This window comes from Hyperolius riggenbachi, chromosome 6 (genome assembly GCF_040937935.1).
Source record: "Hyperolius riggenbachi isolate aHypRig1 chromosome 6, aHypRig1.pri, whole genome shotgun sequence".
In the NCBI taxonomy this organism is placed as follows: Eukaryota; Metazoa; Chordata; class Amphibia; order Anura; family Hyperoliidae; genus Hyperolius; species Hyperolius riggenbachi.
The window spans coordinates 90533425-90558166 of NC_090651.1; the positions used below are offsets into that span (position 1 = coordinate 90533425).

The 24742-nt window shown below is 41.4% G+C and overlaps 1 protein-coding gene across 5 annotated transcripts in view; it reads right to left on the reverse strand.

The window, feature by feature from the left end:
• Positions 1-252: 252 nt before the first annotated feature.
• SEC16B (SEC16 homolog B, endoplasmic reticulum export factor) overlaps positions 253-24742 on the reverse strand; it is a 391505-nt gene continuing 367015 nt past the window's right edge. For all 5 annotated transcript variants that reach the window (XM_068239647.1, XM_068239646.1, XM_068239648.1 and 2 more), the window contains one exon: positions 253-1262. In XM_068239647.1, coding sequence (XP_068095748.1) covers positions 1185-1262 — 78 coding nt within the window. In that variant the 3' untranslated portion in view covers positions 253-1184. The remainder of the gene's footprint in view (positions 1263-24742) is intronic.

Consider the following 24742-nt stretch of genomic DNA (forward strand, 5'->3'; position numbering starts at 1 on the left):
CTTTTGGACACCTCTCTTTGTAATATTCTGTAAGGTATTTCACCTTGGATATGAGGTTTGGGTTTTAAAGTCCATGAATAGTGACCTGTTGTAGCATTCTGTTGTGAGTGAGTTACAAGTGTACATAATGCAATTTTGGAAGTCACTGGAATTTGCTCTATTTCCTTCTATTATTTACAGTTCTACTGCCTACACTGCAAAAGCGACATTAAAACATTGGCAAAAACAATGAAAACACAGCTGCCACTTAGGTTGATCTGTAGGCTTGTGATTTATTTTTGTAAACACAAATTACAATAATACAGTACTGTCATAGTTGAAAATATTGAATGGTAGGTAATGCACAATGAAGGAACAAACCATTTGCACAGAGCTTTCTTTCATCGGGCTATCCCTGTATACTTTGTGATTGATTATGTGGGTCGGGGTCTCCACATGTGCATAAATCCACACATAAATCTATTTGAACCACCATGTCAATAGAAACGTAATTATGAAATGTAAGCCTAGGTGGGTAGGTAGGTTGCACTGCACAGAACCTATAATGATGGTATTTTGAAAACTTTATAGTTAAAACAGAAGGCAATGCAAAGTGTTAATACATTTTTGAAAAACATGGAGAAGGGTTCCATTTAATGATTGTCATTTTTGGTCTATTTAGAGAAATCCCAATTAGTGACTTTAGAAACAAGTTACAAAAGGCTTTCCGCTCCCTGTTGTGCCCGTGGGGCAGGAAGTGAAGACAATTCTCCTTAGTGGGGACTTACTGAAGATAAATCAGATGATGGAATTAAAGTCCAAAGCCACTGTGATATCTCTAGTCAATGTGGCTGCAAAACAAAATCCTGCAACCTAATATGAAGCTGAAACATAGATAAAGGGGCCTTTATTATTTGCTATATGAGGTTCTACTGCAGAGGTAGTTTTGGTTTGCTTCTTTATTGTCTTGTTTGCAGCCCTATCCCAGTTTATTTGCACAGCAAGAAGCAAGTTTTCTCAAAAGTGGTAATGACGTGTCTAGATTGGGTTACACTGGGATGAAGTTTGGCTGAAATGGGGCTAGAATATGGTCCCTGTTTTAGACCATATATCATTACCAATTGTTCTGTATTGTAAGCAAGATCTTCAGTTTATTAGCAATTGTCCGTTAGGCTCTCCCTGAGTAGAACTTCAGAGCTATTTGTTCATCTGGGTGGCTGAGGATATCTACCTCGGTGAAGACCTCTTGGCTGGTTGATGCTTCGGCCAGTATCCTGTAAGAACTAGAGAAGAAAGGGATAAACTGTCCAAGTGAGCCATAATGATAGTCTAAAGGAAAGGTGAAAGAATGTGTTTTTACTCTTTGAGTCATTTTTTTTATATTACAGAAGCAGCCACTGATATCAGGTCACAACATAGACTGCAAGTAGAAGTTCAGCAACAAATCAACGGGCCTATTTTCAGACCTAGACTGGACATTGCTAGAGATAGTCAATTAATCTTGTTTCGTGTCTGGGAACCATGTAAACTGTGTAAATGCAACACTGCTAGTCAGAACAACTTACCCCAATCACTTCCAGCTCAGGTATGCAAGAGTCTGAATAGATATCTCCTTCCCACTGATCTCATCATAAGACATTACTGGCATGGTATTATCTAGCAAATCCCTACGCGTGATGCGGACATAGAATATAAGAACTAACATATACCACAATGCAGCTCCAGCTGTCAAATTATCTGCCCACCCCCATCCTTCCCCCAGTACTAGATCCTACACTAGTGTAATACCAAGCTTCAACACAAACTTTAATTTCTAAATGCCTAATTTTAAGTTTAACCCCTTGCTAACAATTTTTCTCTGACTTACCTGTAGAGCTGACACCTAGTCTTAACCTTTTCCCTGACATAGTGATACCATTAACCTCAAGTATCTGTGATCTCTGATGCTGCTAATCTTGTTCAGTTAATCAATGAAAATACTTCAGCTTCTTTATTTATCTAACCCTACCGTAAAAACGTATACTACCTATGCCTCATTATCTTATTCTAGCTCTGTTCTGCTTCTACTATGCCACCATTTAGTAGTCAATACTATGCTCTTCCACCATTGTATGGTACACAGGCGCCTCTGCAAGTGATAGGTGCCAACTACAAAAGGTCATAAATGCAGCAGAAATGATCATCAGTACCCCCCTCCCACCATTTAACCTTTTCTACTCCTCCAGACTCATTTCAGGGTCATCAGGATAGCAAAAGACCTCTCTCATCCCAGCAACCGTCAGCTTAATCTTTTCCCTTCAGGCCACCATTAGAGGTCCGGTACAAGTCCTTGCCCACAAAGACCACCAGACACAGAAACTCCTTCTTCCCTTAAGCCATTCTGCTCCCCAACCTAGCCCCTTCCATCACCCCCTTCCCCGTTGATCTTGTGTCTCCACCCGCATAGGTGCCCGTCTACACCACACCACTGTATACTTTTGTCTTTGCCTTTTGTACTAATTCTGAGCTTGTCTGTGCCAAAATAATTCCATGTACAAACCCTCTGTACTTTTAGGCCTGGTTCACACTGCTCTGTTTACCGCAACGGAGAGCAGCAGGTCAACAGACATGCTGATGTATCTTATGTTCAGTATATGATCCATTCATAAATGTTCATTGTAAAATGTTCCACTGCCTCTGTCGTGTAAGCAGAATGCACTGTTGTGCGGTACATGGTAATCCCAGGACATATACTATGCTATAATCGAAAATACAAGAGTCTAGTACCGTCAAGGTTTACGCTTAAGTTCCGTTTTATAAGTCACATGGGTGCACTCACAAAAATAAATACATGCCTGGTGAGGCTGGTGGAGGGAGGTGGGATGCAGAGGGAAGGAGGGGGCACACACTACAGCTGCTTGTGTGGCAAAACGCTTTCTCACGTGTCAACGTCCGGACTGAACACATGACAGTTAACTTACCTTGGTTTGGTTTTTGTGGGAAATCCATTACCCTACCAGTATGCTTTGGGGATAGGGAAGGAGATAATATAAAGATTTAACAAATGACACTCATAGTTAAAAGAAAAATTAAAAGTCAATATTAACTGGAAATAAAACTGATAGCACTAGTGACAGAAACAGGGACAGAACAGGTGAAAAATAAGCTAAATTAATCTTCTATAAGTCCTTTTCTTCACTTCAGATTTTTAAAACCTTTTATGATTTAAAAAAACTTCATAATCAATTTTTCATTTTGGCTTTTATAATTATCATATATAAACAAACCTGAATAAGTATGTATTAGTTGCATAAGGCAATACTTCAAAAACATTTATACAAAATGATGGCGTACAGCTAACAGGTACATAGATACAATAATAAACTTTGCGCCATCCCTTTGTAAAAAATGAAAAAACAAACACAGAATTATCAGTGAAATAGTTTGAAAATGACAAATGTACCATAATTGGCACACATCATTCAATATTTTGTCTAACAAAAATCAGACTTTGATTCAATAAAGTATGTCAAATACTAAAGCCCCATTTGCACTGTAGTGATTATGGCTGGAATCAGATTGTGAGCTCCTCTAAGGGATGGTTAGTGACATGACTGTACTCAAAAGCACTGCAAAGGATGTCAGGAATAATGAAAAAGTGCTGGCACCTGTATATCTGCAACCGCACTAAGCATTATCCCAAAACACCATCTTGGACATGCTGTTCCTCCCGCAGTGTATTCTGCATGTAGATGCCCTGTAGCTATTGTGAACTTTTGAGTATAGCACAATTTCTTTGTCAATCATTCTTATAAATCTTCCTGTATTACTAATGGGAATGAACTTCCAATTTCAATGGAACTCCGTACAGAAATCAGCTTTCTGCGGCGGAAATCGGTGTGTGAAAATCTGAATTCCACAGAAAGAGACACAAAACAAGACACAGAACATTTGTTTTGCGCTTTTCTCCTGGTGGATTCAAAGCGTCAGAGCTGTAGGCACCAGAGCGCGCTCTATAGGCAGTAGTAGTGTTAGGGAGTCTAGCCCAAGGACTCCTTACTGAATAGTAGCTGGCTTACTGAACAGGAAGAGCTGAGATTCTGACCATGGCCTCCTGAGGCAGAGGCAGAGCCCTTAGTGCTTTACACTATCCAGCCACCACACTACACATTACTGAAAGTCTTGGACCAATCAGAGAATTAGTATTGTACTGTGGAAATCATATTACCGTGGGATTGTTAGGCCAATCAGAAGACTTGGAAGTATTAAGCCAATCAGAGAATCCAGTTTAACATGGTTTGCCTATCATAAATGTGGATTATGCATGATAGCATACATCAGCAAAAAATAGTGGATTCTGCAAAAAAATATTATTTTTGTTTTACAATCAACTAACTTTATTTACAAAAATAACAAAATAAAATTCCCAGAATTCGGTATTTTAAGATTTCAGAGGAATTCCCTGAATAAAAACCCTCAGTAGGTGTGCTGCAGTTCTGGGTGTTCCCTGTCTGGCCACCAGCCAAGCAGGAAATGACGCTTGCTTGTGGTCACTGCCTGTTTCGGGATGCGGAAGCGTATTGTAAAAATATGCTTCCTCGCATGTGCGCCGCAACGCCAACTCTTTTAAAAAACCCACATCACCATAGACTAACATGACGTGCATTGCCGCAGGTCGCGTGCACGGTAACATAGTTCTGCGCTAGAGTTAGATTAGGCACTTCCAGCGCAGTGTACCGCAATGTGGGAATTATGAACTTTCCCACAGGGTTACAGTAGGCTGCACTAGCAGAGCGTCAATTTGACGCACCACGCCAATGTGAAAGGGCCCTTAGCGTTATCCTGTGGTAAAAACGGGTAACAACGCAATGAAAACATCCTAGTGTGAAAGGGGCCACAATGCTCTAGCTGTCACTGAGGCTGTAATAGAAATACTTGCAGAGATCTCGCTGGCAGATTCATGCCTGCTCGTCACATTGTTTCTTATTTCTGTATAATAAACAAATGCCTGGAATAGGAATTTACTGCATTTTCATTATCCATACACTTTGCTTTCATAAACAGAAGAAAAGTGGTCCCCTCAGGTATTTCATTGAGACTAAGGAAATCAGTGCTGTTAGTTTTAATGCACAATAGCCTAATTTAATAAAGTGTACTTAGGGAGAATTTGCATAATATCCATTAACAGGTTTACTGAATAGAGAACATCCCTTTATTATAAAGATAAAATTAGAACATTTCCATTCTGATGTGAAAAAAAAATGTCTTCTCCAGGTTTAGATTTCCTGCAGATCTGAAAGAAGCCTATCATCTGATTTATGACTCAATGTCATCTACTCATCATAACTAAAGAGAATGAAAGGAATTGTATTTTCTTAGCATTTCTCTATTGCATATATGCATCGAATACATTTTTAAAAATATATTTTTTACCAGGAACCTACAAATGTATACAAAAATAGTTTTGCAAAAAGAGAAAAAGAAGCGAGACTGGCACTCAAAAGATGTTATGACTAGAATCAGCAGCTGGATCCTGGTTGTAACTGCACCGTGCTCACCATCCAATTACAGTTCAATATCTGTAAACCCTCTTGACGACCAGCTAACGCCGATTGGCGTAAACTGGTCGTCTGTGGGTTACCATGGAAACGGCCGCTCGATCGAGCGGCCTTTCCATGTCAGTTCACGGAGGGTGTCTCCATGAACAGCCAGGGAGCCGCCAATCGCGGCTCGCCGGCAAAATGTAAACACGTGGGGAAGAAATCCCTGCTGTTTACATCATACGGCGCTGCTGCGCAGCAGCGCCGTAGGGCAGATCGGCGATCCCCGGCCTCTGATTGGCCAGGGATCGCCGGCATCTGATAGGCGGAAGCCTATCCTTCAATGCGCAGGACGGAACTCCGTCCTGCGCATTACGGAGAGAGGGAGGGAGGGAGGTAAGGAGGCAGAGGGCGGAAATGGCTGCGGAGGGGGGCTTTGAGGAGCCCCCCCCCCCCCCCGCGCAAAACGCAGAAGGCCGGCGGCGATCGGACATCCCCCTAGTGGGGAAAAAAGGGGGGAAGTCTGATCGCCCTGGCATAATACTGATCTGTGCTGCGGGCTGGAGAGCCCACGCAGCACAGATCAGGCAAATCACCCCTGGTCGGCAAGTGGTTAAGAGGAAGGAAAGTGGATCCGGCACCGGTTGCAATAATCCACAATTACTTTAATCCAGCAGGTACAAGCAATACATTAGAAGTGACAAGAGGTCGGCCTAACAGCCGTTTCACAAGTCTCCCTGCTTCTTCAGAGGCACAAAGAAGCCTCTGAAGAAGCAGGGAGACCTGTGAAATGGCTGTTAGGCTGACCTCTTGTCACTTCTAATGTATTGCTTGTACCTGCTGGATTAAAGTAATTGTGGATTATTGCAACCGGTGCCGGATCCGCTTTCCTTCTCCTTAAAGGTACACAAAAATAGTTTCATTTTTTTCTGTTCCATCACCCGTTTGGACTAAAAGTTGTCCTCATAGAAAAAAAGTGCTGCTTTATTGTTCTATTACTGCTATTAAAGGACCACCATCTCATAAAAGTTGAAAAACTTTAAATACATACCGATAAAATGTTCATCTGTCCTAGGGTAAAATGAACTATAAATTACTTTCCTATGTTGATGTCACTGAGAGTAGGTAGTAAAGGTCTGACAGCTCTGATAGATTTTAGGCTCATCCATCTCCTCATGGGGGATTCTGAGGGCTTTCTTTATTTTTAAAGGCACTTACTGAATAGGCGTTGTTCAGTCCAACTGCCAACATAGTAAGCGAGCAAGTAATGAGAACAGTTGACATACTTTTATAGATTCTTTCCAGGGAATGCTTTTGTAAAGAATAAAGGAAATACGAAGAATCTCCCATGAGGAGGTGGACTAGTCCAACACCTGTGAGATTTTAACTATCTACTGTACATCAACATAGGAGAAAAGTAATTTTAGTGCATTTTACCATTAGAGAAAAGTATGTCTTACACGCGTTTTAAATTTTGCTATTTTCATAATAGTACACAAGCTGGATAATCTTAGGCCAATATGGCTGTCCATCGCAATTGCAGCCAAAAATAGTTTGGCCCGCTGAATTGCTAAACAATGAGTCCAATTTGCACATACTCACTGTTGGCCTTTCACTTGTGCGCCGCCCTGTTGCCTCACTCCCTTTTCATTGACAGTATGTATCGCTTGGCTCTAGCGTGACTCTACAGCACTCATACTATGTAATGTCAACAGCTGACCAGATACCAACCCAACCGCAATCTCAGATCTGCACACAAGCTTCTTTTATCCTCTTCTACAATTACCTCCTCACATTCACGTGTACAAGACTTCTCACGTGCCTCACCCCTCCTCTGGAATGCCCTTCCCTTCCACAACACATACGCCACTCTCCCACCTTTGAAATCTTCAAACGCTCCCTCAAAACCCACCTTTTCCGACAAGCATATTCTCTAGCTTAGGCCATGCATCCTTCAACCTTGTGTCTACATTTACTCCTTACTAAATAACCTAACCACGCACTGCCTGTACATATACTGAATACTTCCCCCACCTCTTGTTTCCACCCCATTCCTTTAGATTGTAAGCTCTCAAGGGCAGGGCTCTCACCCTTTTGTGTCATGGAATGTTATTAATTTAATTGCTTGCACTCTGTTATATATTTATACATCTTAGTGGTCATGTTAATTTTGCTATTGTAATCACCAGTTCTGTATTTTGTACTAATGTTCATATTTGATGTATATCATTGTCTGTATCATTATGTATCCCTTGTTTTTTTTCTTGCATTGTACAGCGCCACGGAATGTGTTGGCGCTTTATAAATAAATAAATAATAATAATTACTGAGTAACCATCATTAACCTCCTTAGTGGTAACCCAAAGTCAGGCTCGGAGGGGGGGAGAAGCCAGGAGCGGTAATCCTGAGTCTGCCTCGAGCTAGCTGCCGGGAGGCATATGCAGAGCCTGCAGCACAGCGGGCATTTCAACTCACCTACCCTGGTGATCCAGACACTAGCAGTTATTCTTCTTCCATACTGTCCTTAGAGGCTCTGGATCCCTTGGGGGAGACCGCCACCTGTCGTCATTATGACAGCCATCAACCTCACTACAGAGGTATAGGGAGGTGAGTAAGTGCAGGGGCTGCCGCAGATCTCACTGCAGTGATTTTTTCCTGCTTTTAGGGTCTAAAGGCATATGAAGAATGCAATAAGACCCTAAAATCTGGAAATAATATTAACGCTAGGGAGGTTGAGAGAGGAAAACAAATTCAGTTTGTGTGTAAAGCTGATAACATGACCCTACTGATCACTTTAAAGGGAATCTGAAGTGAAAATAAACTTATGATATAATGATTTGTATGTGTAGTACTGCTAAGAAATAAAACATTATTAGCACAGATATGAGTCCCCTATTGTTTCCAGTACAGGAAGAGTTAAAAACTTCAGTTGCTATCTATGCAAAAGAGCTTTTGTGAGCTCTGTCTTTCATTGTTTCTTATTTGTTTATGGTTTTTCTGCAGAGAAAAGTTCAAAGGTTCAGTAGCCTGCTCTGTGAAATCATTTGAAATGCTGAGTGTATTGTGGAAACTGCAATTATTAGAGAATGATGCAATGTTATAAAAAAAAGCTGTACACCTGAAAATAAAAATATGACACTATTGTTTTGCTACTAATGTTCTATTAACCACTTAAAGACAAGCAGACATATCATATTCAATGTCCTGCTGGAGCCTCTTAACGGCTCCAGGACGTTTTTAATTTTTATAAGTCAAGCAGCACTGCTGCTGCTGTGCGCGTGCACGCTTCCGCACTCTATCATGTGTGCACGTGCGCTCCTGCGCGCATGCACGTGAAATCAGTAAAAAAAAAAAACACACAACAGAAAAAAATACACCTTTATTTCTAAATAGTATATTGTCACCATACTTTGTACTAGGGACACAATTCAAATCTTGTAATAACCAAGACAAATAGGCAGATAAAATGTGTGGGTTTTATGTACAGTAGCAGTGTTTATATTAAAACTATAGTGGATGGAATTGGAGAAATAGTGTATTTTTTCCTTGTTTTCCTTGTTTTTCCCTTTAACCACTTTACCACCACAGATGCGTATATCTACGCTCCTTTTAACACCCTTTGCCCACCAGAAGCGTAGATATACGCACCTTCCGCCGCTGTCCATGCTCCCGCTCGCTCGTGCGCACGCTCCCGCGTTCCCGTTCGTTGATCTCAGCCCCCCAGCAATGATCCGCTGCTTCTATGAAAAGCAGCACGATCATTGTGAAAAAAAAAGTTCCCCAGCCTCGTTGAACTTCCTGTAAGCGTACTTTCTACGCTTACAGGACGCATTTACAAAAATTACTGTAGCCATCTTGTGGCCAAATAGTAAAACTACATCCAAAACATTTTTCATATACAAATACATACTTTTACACTATACATTAACTCATTACCTCCCACACTCCCCAATTTATTTTTGTTTTGTAATAAAAAGAAAAAAAAATTACAATAAAAAAAAACATAAATAGTTACCTTAGGGACTGAACTCTTTAAATATTTATGTCAAGAGGGTACAACACTGTTACTTTATAAACTATGGGCTTGTAATTAGGGATGGACGCAAAACTAAAAAAAATGCACCTTTATTTCCAAATAAAATATTGGCGCCAAACATCTTGTGATCAAGACATAATTTAAATGGTGTAATAACCGGGACAAATGGGCAAATAAATTTCATGGATTTTAATTACAGTAGCATGCATTATTTAAAAACTATAACGGCCGAAAACTGTAAAATAATGATTTTTTTCCCACATTTTTTCCTATTTTCCCATTAAAACACATTTAATTCTTGGCATAATGTCCCACCTAAAGAAAGCCTAATTGGTGGTAAAAAAAAAACCAAGATATACAGTGGTTTGCAAAAGTATTCGGACCCCTTGAAGTTTTCCACATTTTGTCACATTACTGCCACAAACATGAATCAATTTTATTGGAATTCCACGTGAAAGACCAATACAAAGTGGTGTGCACGTGAGAAGTGGAATGAAAATCATACGTGATTCCAAACATTTAAAAAAACCAAAAAACTGTAAAGTTGGGTGTGCATAATTATTCAGCCCCCCTGAGTCAATGCTTTGTAGAACCACCTTTTCCTGCAATTACAGCTGCCAGTCTTTTAGGGTATGTCTCTACCAGCTTTGCACATCTAGAGACTGAAATCCTTGCCCATTCTTCTTTGCAAAACAGCTCCAGCTCAGTCAGATTAGATGGACAGCATTTGTGAACAGCAGTTTTGCCACAGATTCTTGATTGGATTTAGATCTGGACTTTGACTGGGCCATTTTAACACATGGATATGTTTTGTGTTAAACCATTGTATTGTTGCCCTGGCTTTATGTTTAGGGTTGTTGTCCTGCTGGAAGGTGAACCTCCGCCCCAGTCTCAAGTCTTTTGCAGACTCCAAGAGATTTTCTTCCAAGATTGCCCTGTATTTGGCACCATCCATCTTCCCATCACTTCTGACCAGCTTCCCTGTCCCTGCTGAAGAGAAGCACCCCCACAGCATGGTGCTGCCACCGCCATATTTAACAGTGGGGATGGTGTGTTCAGAGTGATGTGTAGTGTTAGATGTGTCCGCCACACATAGCGTTTTGCATTTTGGCAAAAAGTTCCATTTTGGTCTCATCTGACCAGACCACCTTCTTCCACACGTTTGCTGTGTCCCCCACATTGCTTGCGGCAAACTGCAAACCGGACTTCTTATGCTTTTCTGTTAACAATGGCTTTCTTCTTGCCACTCTTCCTTAAAGGCCAACTTTGTGCAGTGCACGACTAATAGTTGTCCTATGGACAGGTTCCCCCACCTGAGCTGTAGATCTCTGCAGCTCGTCCAGAGTCACCATGGGCTTCCTAACTGCATTTCTGATCAGCGCTCTCCTTGTTCGGCCTGTGAGTTTAGGTGGACGGCCTTGTCTTGGTAGGTTTACAGTTGTGCCATACTCCTTCCATTTCTGAATGATCGCTTGAACAGTGCTCTGTGGGATGTTCAAGGCTTTGGAAATCTTTTTGTAGCCTAAGCCTGCTTTAAATTTCTCAATAACTTTATCCCTGACCTGTCTGGCGTGTTCTTTGGACTTCATGGTGTTGTTGCTCCCAATATTCTCTTAGACAACCTCTGAGGCCATCACAGAGCAGCTGTATTTGTACTGACATTAGATTACACACAGGTGCACACTATTTAGTCATTAGCGCTCATCAGGCAATGTCTATGGGCAACTGACTGCACTTAGACCAAAGGGGGCTGAATAATTACGCACACCCCACTTTGCAGTTATTGATTTGTAAAAAATGTTTGGAATCATGTATGATTTTTGTTCCACTTCTCACGTGTACACCACTTTGTATTGGTCTTTCATGTGGAATTCCAATAAAATTGATTCATGTTTGTGGCAGTAATGTGACAAAATGTGGAAAACATAGGGGGGCCGAATACTTTTGCAAACCACTGTAGTTCATTTAATTGCGATAAGTAATAATAAAGTTATAGACGAATGAATGGAAGGAGCGCTGAAAGGTGAAAATTGCTCTGGTGCTCAAGGGGTAAAACCGCTCAGTGGTGAACTGGTTAAAATTGGTGGTGAAAAAAACAAGACATAGATCATTTCATTGTGATTAGTAGTGATTAAGCTATTGGCAAATGAAAGGGATGAGCACTGAAAGGTGAAAATCGCTCTTGTCCATTAGTGTAAAAACCCCTTTGGGGTGAAGTGGTTAATTATCCGTACTACACAACCAATTCATTATATCATGAGTTTTTTGTTTTTTTTTTGCTTCAGTGTCAATTTAACTAAGTTTTGCTGCAGTAAAAAAAATACACATCTTGTCTATCTTTAATACTGATTGAAATTAAAGTATTGCTGATGACCTTGTTGAAAAATATATTCCAAAGGCTCATGTGCACAATCTTTGCTTCTAAAGGTCACCTGAAGTGAGAGGGATATGGAGGCTGGCATATTTTTCTCCTTTTAAACAATACCAGTTGCCTGGCAGTACCATTGATTTTTGTGACATTGGTACTGTCTAAATCACACACCTGAAACAAGCACAAGTGGCGATTACAGTAAGACTTCAGGTTAGGTACCACCAGTTTCTATGTGAGAGTGTGGAGAGGTTAGGTCATAGCAAAATAACGGTAAATATTACAGATCTTCTACTATATGAATGAAGTAGGAGAATATCGGTACCGATATTCTACTACTAGCTGTTTCCTGTGCCCTTTTCAATGGCTGCCTTTATCAAATGTACGTGTCTAATTCCCCCTTTTTTATAGGCATGTAGACATTTTTACTGCGGCTGATTATTATCACAGCATGCACTACTCGCCCTTTTCTTTAATTATTATTATCGTGCTATGCAAAGCATCAAGGTTTTGTTTTTAGGCGTGTGCATTACCTTTGATATGACATTGAGATGTAAGGCATGAACTGTTTTTGTCTTTGTTTTGTTCAGATTATCGTTTGCTGTTCCTCTGTTTGCCTGTTCCACACATCAAGGAGTCTCCAGGATTTCTACATACCTTTTATAACGATGTGTTAAATGTACTTGTATCACTTTGTTTTGTGCAATTTTTTTTCTGCTGTATCTTTACATTATGTATCTGTAGCCTCAAGGTTCCACGAAAAGTGTGAATCCAGGTAGCTCGGCAAATGAATCAGGCTTTAATTGTACAGTTTTAAGTGATGCATAATCATACCAATTAGTTTCCCTCACTGAACTCTAAGCACGCTTGCTTTGATTGTGAGTTCCTCTGGGGACAGTTAGTGACATACAAGACTATGTACTGTAAAGTGTTGCGGAACGTGTCAGGACAATATAAATACTGAAAAATAATAATAATGGCCATAATTTAGCTCCACACACAACTGTCCTCAACCGTCTTAACTGTTGTCCCAGCCACCCCCCCCCCCCCCCCCCACCCCGTGACCAGCCAATTTTTAGCCCACTGTAGCTTTAAGGGCTTTAAGGGTTCGCTGCAGGCAGGGCTGGATTCAGGCCAAGGCCACGGCCTAGGGCACCACAGAAGCAGGGGCACCAAAGCAGCAGGCTAGCGAGCGACTGCCCGTGGTAATCTGCTGCTAGACGCCTGCGCAGCAGCCACTTTGCTCTCTGTGCACGCTTGCATTGTGGCCAGCGGCTATGGACTTGGGGAAGAGGAAGCTTCTGCACTGGAGACGAGTGGAGAAATGAGTGACATTGATGGCTGCTGCGGTGTGAAGGTGAGCTGGCTACCTATGCTGGAGTGTAAGGGGAAGGAGTCATCTGGCTACATATACTAGAGGTAAGGGGGGAGGAGTCATCTGGCTACCTATACTAGAGGGGAGGGGGAGGGGTCATACCGCTACCTATACTGAAGGTGGGAGGCTGGTGACAGTGGTTACAAATCCGGCCCTGGCTGCAGGGCCATGAAACTCAGCACACAAGTGGTCCCCCCCCCCCTCCCATTTCTGCTTACCAACAGAGATTTCTGTTGGTGGGCTCTGATCCCTGCCGCCCTGTTTGTTTATTTTTATGTATTTATTTGTTGTTGTTTTCAATCAATTTCACTGTGTTTTTTATTTTTTTATAGAAATCCCGCCAGCCAATCACCGCTATCCGATCGCTCCTGTGGGTCCCATAGATCAAAGCGCTGTACAGTGTAAATAGATGGTTTTGCCGTCCAATAGTCTCCTAGCTGCGAACGCTGCTGGGAGACTGATGACGGAGTAGAGTCATTCAAACGGAGACGCGCGCGCATCGGAGCACGCGATCTTCTGCAAAACTCCGCCCCAGGACTTCAGGCCAATTGGCGTTAAACGGTGCTGGGATTGCCGCGGCGTCCACGCCAATTGGCGTGGAGCAGTAGTTTAGTAGTTAAGTATGCTGCTGGCTCCACCCCATCCATTCAAAATTTTGGGTGTCTAGATTTTTGGGGCCTTTTATCCATGCAAAATTAGAACTTAGGTTGGCAACCCCGCCTAAATTCCCCCTAATTTTAACCCCTTCTTGATGCCTCACCCTAATCTTTCCACTACCCTTGGCTCTTCCTGATGCCTAAACCATAATCTCCACCATTGACATAAACTCCTTCCTCATGCCTAACCCTAACCTCCCACAACCCAAGCTTTTTCTTGCCAGCTACCCCTAACTTCCACCCAAAAAATAACCCTTTCTTGATTTTCAACCCTTACCATATAACACTAAAAACTAAACCTAACCTTTTCTACCCTATCCCCTAACACTAACCCTCCTAATCTCCACATCAAATCCAAATGGTTGATACTATGAAGATGGAAGTAAAAGGGGTGGGGAGCCTAGAAGCACCCTCAGGGACAGCCGTACTACCCAAGGGAAAAAACAAACACATGTAAGTGGATAAATACTTGTTCTACGTAATATACATACATACATAACGTATGTATTACTTCAGTGAATTTTATATAGCAAATAAATAAAAAAAAACTGTTCCTGGCACTTTCCATTTTTTCTTCTTCTTGCTGAAGCCAATCCTGATGTAATTTCCTCCCTTACTCTTTTTTTCTCCTCGAAATTGCACTGTCCGATCTAGCTTGCTTTGTAAACACATGTGAGCACAACATTGATCATATTTCAGCAGCTTCTTCCTTCTCAGCCTCATGTCACACTGGACTGCCCTCAACCAATCAGTGAGGAGCAGGAATGTGGGAGGGGAGATGACAAGCTTTATTCTAAATCATGCCAGGTTGACTGAGATAAGATTTATTACAGCAGAAACATTTATGATTAGATTAAAATGCTTGCAATGTAGGGTTAGGTTGCAGGCTGCATAATAAACACAGAGCAGTGGGTAAATGGAATTTGATTTTGTGGCTGACAATCCTCCTTTAATAATAAGATCTGCTCTGCTTCCAGCTTAATGAGTACAAGATGCCTCAGTACCTCTTAATCATTCCTACAAAGATTAAAATGTAAATAATACATACAAAATAAACATGAACACCATGGGAAGATCAATCACTGGAAAGAGTTTCCAATAATATTCCCCACTTGAATCCAGACCAATAGAAGCAGTGTAATCCTAGGGCATGTACAAGCAAAACTTTGTGAAAATGTCCAATCTGCAGCAATGCAACACTATTTTGGAGCCCTGGCATAAGTCTCTTTGATATTTCCACTGGGACTTCCCATTGGTCTACCCATCTGGTTCAGTCTACAGTCCTTGCTGCTCACAGCTGCTATTTCCTAGAGGTAGTTTAAGAGACACTGAAGCGAAAATAAAAATTATGATAGAATTGTATGTGCAGTAGGGATAATTACTAAAACATTAGTAGCAAAGGAAATATTTTCATATTTTTATTTTCAGTAATGCAGGTTTTTTTTTTATAACATTGCATTATTCTGTCATTCTGTAATATTTATAGTTTACACACTCAGCATTCTAAATGACTTCAGAGCAGGCTAGTGAACTTTTGAACTGCCCTCTGCAGAGAAAAACAAAACAGTGACAGACAATTGAGATAATAAGCTTAAGAAGACAGAACTCTCTGCGACATTGAAAGTCATGGAGAGATCAGTGGCTCTTTTGCATAGATAACAACTGGAGTTTCTTCACTCTTCCTGTACTGGAAACAATATTAGACTCATATGTCAGCTGCTAATATTTTATTTCTTTTCTGTACTACACATACAAATCATTATATTATAAGTTTATTTTCATTTCATATTCCCTTTATGTGAACAATTTCCTCCCACTGCCATGCACCTCTCTATCTTTGTTATCTAGGACCGCAGAATTGCCATCTAGTTCTGGCAGTCCAAAATCCCCATACAGTAACACTGGGTAGAGCATGCACTGCATAGCATTAGTGAGTGGAGGCTAGGACTGCCAGAGCTAGATATCCATATCATGGCCCTAGCTCCATAGATACCTGGCAGGGGAAGAAGCCATAAACCTTACTACCTACTGAAACAATGGCAGGGAGTGATAAGCATAGCTGGGTAGTGTGTCTGGACCACTTTAAAAACTGCAGGTTAGATAACCTGTTTGCAAAGCACACAACCCTGCATGTATACCGGTAGAAGCAGAGAAGGCCATATGTGCTTTACTGGTTGTCTATGCTAGAAGCAAGGAAGAAAAGTCTATTACCCCTGTAACTGTCTGGTATCCTGTTCTTTTCAGCTGTATTACAGAGCAAGCTATTGTTCCATTAATCTGGAAAGGTTACTGTCAGATCTGAAGACCAAAAGTGGTTAATATGAAAAATTCATATTATTTTTCATGTAGCTGTCGAAATAATAATAAGAGAATATTTCAAATGATAAAATGATACTGAGAGCAATGGAAAAAGTATACAAGTTCTATTTATAGTTAGTGGTAATTTAGATTGACGTTGGTTGCTTGAAAGACTGAATTAATTTTGAGATTTAATGCAGTGTATACTGTTTGAAAATGGACACATTTTGCTAGTGTGGAATTAAAATCTGTTCATTTCGTGTAAGGGTACAGGACAACTGCAGGATATTGCCTTGAGGGGCCCATGAACCTTAAGTATCCCCTGTGGGGGATACTTACCTCGGGAGGGGGAAACCTCAGGGTCCCAATGAGGCTTCCCCATCCTCTGTAGCCTGTGGGAATCCAGCGCTGGCTTCCCCGAAAGTCCCTCGACAAATCCTGACAAGGACTGCAGCTGTGCGGCTAATATTCACCTACTGCGATCCTGTGCAGGCGCAATAGCGGCTCTTCCTTCGGGCTAAGGCCGAAATAGCCAAGCCTGATCGATCCGCTCTCTACTCGCACCTGCGCAGTAGAGTAGATATGATTGGTCTCGGCTAGAGCCGCTAGTGCACCTGCGCAGGATCGTGGTAGGTAAATATTAACCTCGCCGCTGTTCAGGGGGGTCACAGTGCTGGATTGCTGGGACACCGGAGGACGGGAGAAGCCTTGTTAGGATCCAGAGGCTTCCCCATCCCGAGGTAAGTGTCTCCCAAAGGCTTTAAAGTTTTGGATGAGAACCTCCATACCTCAGGCAGAACACTGAAGATGGGTCATGGATGGGTCTTCCAGCATGACAATGACCCAACACACACGGACAAGGCAACAAAGGAGCGGCTCAAGAAGAAGCACATGTAGGTCCTAGAGTGGCCTTAATCCAATTGAAAATCTGTGGAGGGAACTGAAGGTTTTAGTTACCAAATATCAATCTCAAAACTTAATTGGAGAGAACCTGCAACGAGGAATGGAACAAAATCCCTCCTTAGATGTGAGCAAACCTGGTGGCTAACTACAAAAAACATCTGACCGCTGTGATTGCCAACAAGGGTTTTGCCACCAAGTACTAAAGCATCTCTTGAACAAATACTTATTTCACTCATTACAATGAAAATTAAGCTCTGACTTTGGGCAACTAGGTTTTTGATGGTTATATTTTTCCATTACAATTATAGGCTGGTCATTTCTTGGTCAGAGGGCAAACAAGCAAAATCATCAGGGGATCAAATAATTATTTCCCTTGCTGTATTTTCCATTTGTAAACTTGAAAACGTTTTTGGGAATGGTTTGGAATTGATAGCAGCATCAGAGCAGAAATTTCGTACTCAAACACCTGATTTTTTATGGAATGGCTGAAGAAATCTTAAAATATGTTAACATTTTGCAATCACTGTTTGATGGTCCTAGGTCATTCTCTTCTCTGTTGGGTCCAAAACTTTTCTGCAGTCTCTCATACCTATATAAGAACAAGGTGAAAACTTGCAATAAGGCTTAAAGTGTACCCAAGCCTAAACTCAGGTACAGAATCATATACAGTTGCTTGCAAAAGTATTCGGCCCCCTTTGAAGTTTTCCACATTTTGTCACATTACTGCCACAAGCATGAATCAATTTTATTGGAATTCCATGTGAAAGACCAATACAAAGTGGTGTACACGTGAGAAGTGGAACAAAAATCATACATGATTCCAAACATTTTTTACATATCAATAACTGCAAAGTGGGGTGTGCATAATTATTCAGCTCCCTGGGTCAATACTTTATAGAACCAATTTTTGCTGCAATTACAGCTGCCAGTGTTTTAGGGTATGTCTCTACCAGCTTTGCACATCTAGAGACTGAAATCCTTGCCCATTCTTCTTTGAAAAACAGCTCCAGCTCAGTCAGATTAGATGGACAGCGTTTGTGAACAGCAGTTTTCCGATCTTGCCACAGATTCTCGATTGGATTTAGATCTGGACTTTGACTGGGCCATTCTAACACATGGATATGTTTTGTTGTAAACCATTCCATTGTTGCCTAGGCTTTAAGTTTAGGGTCATTGTCCTGCTGGAAGGTGAACCTCCGCCCCAGTATCAAGTCTTTTGCAGACTCCAAGAGGTTTTCTTCCAAGATTGCCCTGTATTTGGCTCCATCCACCTTCCCATCAACTCTGACCAGCTTCCCTGTCCCTGCAGAAGAGAAGTATCCCCAGAGCATGATGCTGCCACCATCATATTTGAAAGTGGGGATGGTGTATTCAGAGTGATGTGCACTGTTAGTTTTCCGCCACACATAGCGTTTTGCATTTTGGCCAAAAAGTTCCATTTTGGTCTCATCTGACCAGAGCACCTTCTTCCACATGGTTGCTGTGTCCCCCACATGGCTTGTGGCAAACTGCAAATTGGACTTCTTATGCTTTTCTGTTAACAATGGCTTTCTTCTTGCCACTCTTCCATAAAGGCCAACTTTGTGCAGTGCACGACTAATAGTTGTCCTATGGACAAATTCCCCCACCTGAGTTGTAGATTTCTGCAGCTCGTCCAGAGTCACCATGGGCCTCTTGACTGCATTTCTGATCAGCGCTCTCCTTGTTCGGCCTGTGATTTTAGGTAGATGGCCTTGTCTTGGTAGGTTTACAGTTGTGCCATACTCCTTCCATTTTTTGAATGATCGCTTGAACAGTGCACCATGGGATGTTCAAGGCTTTTGGAGATCTTTTTGTAGCCTAAGCCTGCTTTAAAATTCTCAATAACTTTATCCCTGACCTGTCTGGTGTGTTCTTTGGACTTCATGGTGTTGTTGCTCCCAAGATTCTCTTAGACATCCTCTGAGTCCATCACAGAGCAGCTGTATTTGTAGTAACATTAGATTACACACAGGTGCACTCTATTTAGTCATTAGCACTCATCAGGCAATGTCTATGGGCAGCTGACTGCACTCAGACCAAAGGGGGCTGAATAATTACGCACATCCCACTTTGCAGTTATTGATTTGTAAAAAATGTTTGGAATCATGTATGATTTTTGTTCCACTTCTCACGTGTACACCACTTTGTATTGGTCTTTCACGTGGAATTCCAATACAATTGATTCATGTTTGTGGCAGTAATGTGACAAAATGTGGAAAACTTCAAGGTGGCCGAATACTTTTGCAAACCACTGTACTTACCTAAGAAGATGGAAGCCTCCGGATTCTATAGAGGTTTCCCTCGGTGTCCTCTGGTCCCAAGTCACCTAGTGCATCCCCTCCAAAAATTACCAGCAAGGGCTTTTTGGTAATCTGATCAACGCTGCACCCCTCTTCAAGCACGAACGCGGCTGTACTGAGCCTGCACTAGTATAGCCATGCCTGGGCAATAAGCCAGAGTTGATCTTGCCTGAGTGGCTAAAGCACAGCTGCCCTTGTACCAGAAGATGAGCACAGCCCCAATCCGCTAGAGGATGACGTCGAGCGGTGGAGGACAGCAAGGAAAGCCTTTGGAGGATCCCTCTCCTTAGGTAAGTATGTGTTCCTGAATCCGAGCTTAGAGTTTTGGCTTGGATTCTTTATAATGTATACAGCCAACCTACAAGGAGTTGTCTTAACAAAAGTGTAGAATCACTTAATGGAAGGAAAAGTAAGCCTTCGGGCAGGTTCCGCCTCCTATGTCTCCTACCTGTTCACGCACCTCCATTACCGTACACCCTTCCCGTGGATCTGAGTGTACTAGACTTGCCTAATCTCCATGCTCCCATCCAGTGAATGACTAAGCATTACATTGTACTCATACTGTGCTGCGTGATCTGGTTTTCATGTATTTTTGTATTATCTTATTGCTGTATGTCACCCCTAAATATTGTCTGTAACCTTAACCAATGTCCAGCGCTGCGTAATATGTTGGCGCTTTTTAAATACAATAAATAAATAAACAAGATCCTCACTGATATTTTATTTTGCTAGAATGTAACAAAGCACCTGCTTTGATTTCAGATTTTACTCAAATTTGCTTTCATTCCGTTTCTGCCAAATAGACTTCAGTACGTGAAAGGGTTACCAAGCAAGTGTCCATTTAATCATACTTGATTTTAGAGAAATGTCTAATATTGTACCCAGTGGGATGGGTTAATTAATATAAGCACATTTGACCCCATCTGGGGAGATTAATGGACCCTGTGATTGGTAGCGATAAGTTAAACATCCCCTATCAACACATCACTTTTTTTTTTATTTGCTAGCTGAATGATTATTTCTCTATTAATTTAGTGTGATTGCTTTTTTCTTGATTTCTTAATTATGTTTGCACAAACTAGTGACGGGTTGATTAGCATTTATAATACTGCTATCACGGCAAAAAATTTATCCTGGTACGAAATCACCATTTATTGTCATTTTAACACTCGGGGATGAGGATCAAAATAATTAAAACCCCTTCATGTACATCAGAGGAGAAAACAACAACAACATATTTACTTTGCGTCTGCTTTATTTACTGTAAACACTGCATTCATTATTGGCTATTCATGATATTAGGGCTACCGGATTTTGTGGATGCAAAATTGCACAGCAAATTAAAGCAAAGTGAATGCAATTAAACAGTATAATTTCAGGCGTATGAAAAGTAAATAAATAGAAGAAGAAGCACATTTTTCTTCTTTAAATTTGTTATGATAAAGCAGAGCTCTAGTCAAAATTTTACGTTATGCCTCTCAAGTCTAGTCTAAAGCCGTGTATACACTATCAGTATTACCCTTACAGTAAGTCTGATGAGATTTAAAAAAACAGATACTCACCTATGGAGAGGCAAGGCTCTGGCACCTATTGAGCCTTCCCATTGCTCCTATGGTGCCAGCGTTTCAGCGCTGTATCCCCCGTTAGTAGTCTTCAACCGATGAGTCAGAGACTCATCACTTCCGCTACTTTGGGAGGCTTTGGCAATCTTTGGGAGCTCTGTACTGCGCATGCACGAGCACTCATTCTCGCACACTCGTGCATGCGCAGTTCGGAGTGACCAGTCTATATCAGCAGGATGAGAAGTGTAGCAGCGCAGGGCTGTCCGCGCCGTCCTACTAGTTCTGCCGGAGCTGCAAAGGGTCCCTATGCAGCTTCGGCGGAACTAGTAGGACGGCGCGGGCAGCGCCGCTGCAGTCAGCCCTGAGACCTCTTATCGATTTTATTAGGTGAGCCCTGCGCTGCTACACTTCTCATCCTGCTGCTATCGATCTTTACTCTTCTACACTTATTTACTCACTGTGTGCGCTCCATGCAACCATCTTTTTCTCCATGCTGCTATTTACCTCTATGGTTCTACCTCACTTTTATCTACTTCAACACTAACTACCTCATGATTATGTATCTTCACTACCTCATGAATATATACTTTCACTATATGGCAATATGAATTCTTTGGATATAATTTATATGTTTATATGTTAGTTTGTTGTTTAGAACACTGGCACTTTATTTATTAGCAGCAGTGTATTGAAGGTGTGTATAACCGATATATATATGTATATATGCCTCTCTAGGGATTATCTCTGCGACACACTTCTACTATATTACATATTGATTGTTATTTATTTTGTGGCACTGTTAAATAATATTAGTTTGCAGAGACTCCTGGGTGAGCCATTAATTTCAGCATTATTAGCATAGGGCTTTGAATATATTATTGTACTATTAGGGTCCTATGACCCAGGTCTGGCTGCCTTGTTTTTAATTTTTTTTTAATCTGTAGTTGGCTTTCAATAAAGACTTTTTCAACTTACCTTACATCCTAAATTTTTTACAATTATTGCTCATTTTCACTATATAGAATTATAGGGGGGATTTCTAGTTTCTTGTATTTGTTGTAGTATGAAAGAGTCGGGAAACATGATAGAGCATGATGAGTTATCTGGTTGCACATCCCTAATGGCTCGGTTTCTGCAAGTTTACATCGTTACATAGTTAGTTGGGTTCAACCAGGAAGTATGGTACTAGCATAACATTAACACTAGCCTGTCTTCTTACATATCCCAGTTGTGATATTATAATACACAACATATGTATATTTCCCCACAAATCACATGTAACCACGGAGCTACACAGGCTGGAATTTATGATTGTGCGGCTCCATAAAGGATGAACCAAAAAAATCTGACGTTATGTGCTAGAATATGTTGTTCCAAAGACACCTCTACCCCGTATATGTGTGCATATGATCTGTGAAGGGGTCATAGATGCACTGACTTGCCAAACCAGACTCTACTCATTATATATCTCTCCTTATATAACGTAACTCATGATTTATATCTCCTTAACTCGTGGTTTATCTTACCTTACTTGACTTAAGTCATTACTTATCTCTCCTTATCTGTTTATCTCATGAATTATCTCTCTTCATTTGTTTATCTCAGGCATTAGCTATTTAAAGCCTCATACACACGCTCAAAAGCGGTCTTTTATGCAGCACACTTATCAAACAACTTTTGTTGTGAAACAAGTTGAACAACCAAAAAAAGTTGCTTGCTATTGTTCAAAGAATTGATAAGACTGATAAGCCGTCACGCTCCTGTTGCTGGGACAGTTCTGTGTGAACCCCAAGGTGAAACAATTCATGAGATAACTTTTGTGAATCAACCCTTAGACCAGTGATGGCTAACCTTGGCACTCTAGCTGTGGGGGAACTACAAGTCCCATGAGGCATTGCAATACTCTGACAGCTCTTAGCATAACTCGGGGAGGCAGAAGCATGATGGGATTTGTAGTTTTCTCACAGCTGGAGTGCCAAGGTTAGCCATCACTGCCTTAGACCATACAGTTAATGGGAAAGGTTTTGTGAATCAATGTCTGTAAGCTCTTTCTCAGTATGTAAATATAATTTAACGAGATCTAAAAAAGATACAACTGAGACAAAAAGAGCAACATGGCTCCATTTTCAAAACAGGGACTGTACTTTCAAAAATCATGAGTAACGCAGAAGTAAAAAATGCCACCTGTCATGCCTGAATGATCTGAACACATCGGCCTGATGCATGAATGATCAGTAAAATTGCAAATAAAGGTTTACATCAGAGGAGTAGCGCACATTATGTAATTAGCGCAACTCACATTACTTGGGTACAGGCATTGCTATGGTAGCACCTGGTACACTACCTACGTAGCTTACTTTGCCTGTGCACAGTTTCTGCATTAGCCCATCAAGCCTTATTGTACAGAAAGTTACACAGTGAGGTGAAATAATGTATGTTGTTTGCTGCCGCTCAATGGAAATTGTACTGACTACAACTATGTATTAAGGCAATGCTGAACTACTGGTAAGAAAATAAAACTAAATCGAACACTACCTAACAGATAGCCTAGAGCTCTCTACAAACACTGACGGGCCAATACTATCATTTCTGACAGGTCAAGCACATTTGGCTTGGCCAAACAGCATGCACTGTCAAATGGAGATGATAGAGGAAAGAGAAGCTGGAGGCTCCCCGCAGTGCCTGCAGAAAAATCAGTTGGCTGAAATATTCCACAATAGATTATTACTTTTTGTGTGTGTTTTGACAGGCATTGAAAGTAAAGGATGCCTGTGCAGATTCCAAAACCATGTGCTAAATGAACACAATACATAGCTGTAAAAAGTTTACATCATTGCTTTACGTATGTCGCTGAAACTCTGCTCCCAAGGTCAACTGGATCCCATTGCTATCCCTAAACTCCAGCACCGAAGTGTATAGGGGATGAAGCATGGCTATTATGTGAGGTGGGAGGGACTCTTTATACTGGAAGGACTTCAGGATTAAGTTAAAGTAGACCTGAACTCTTGCACAGTACAGAAGGAAAACAGAGAAATGCACCCTGTATATGTTTAGAGAGTTTAGCTAGCCAGTCTAATTCCCCCTCATCACCACCGTAATTTCATCTCTCAGCTGTGTCAGCTTAGGAATGTCCTCTGCCACGCCAGAGCAGCTAATGTGTAAACACAGGATGTTAACAATATGTAAGGTTATTATGCTGCGGCATATATTTTACAGCAGAGAGGAAGTTCTGAATTCAGGTCTGCTTTAAGCTTATGACTGTACCTGCACAGTCTGCTAAGATTGCCTGTAGCAGCTACACTCTTCTTTTCATTATTTTATAGTCCGTTCAAGATCACTCGAGAATATTCCCCCTCCAGCCTCTATTTTGTTTAAATGATCATATAGAAAGATTCAAGCATGCTTGAAAATCAATAAAACTCCCACTACATCCTATCATCGCATCATGTTCCTTATCACTTTAGCGGTACTCAGGGGCGTAGCAATAGGGGTTGCAGAGGTTGCAACCGCATCGGGGCCCTTGGGCCAGAGGGTCCTCTCTCAACTGCAGTATTAGCTCTCCATTGGTCCTGTGGTCATAATAATCACTTCTATAGATACTTTAAATAGTGGTAATCATTAACAAGCTGTTCTCCATCCTCTTCTTGCACCTCTGACACTGTAGTTGCCATTGGCCGGTTTTGGTGCGCCGTATCAATTGTTATGTATAGAGTGCTTTGGGGGGC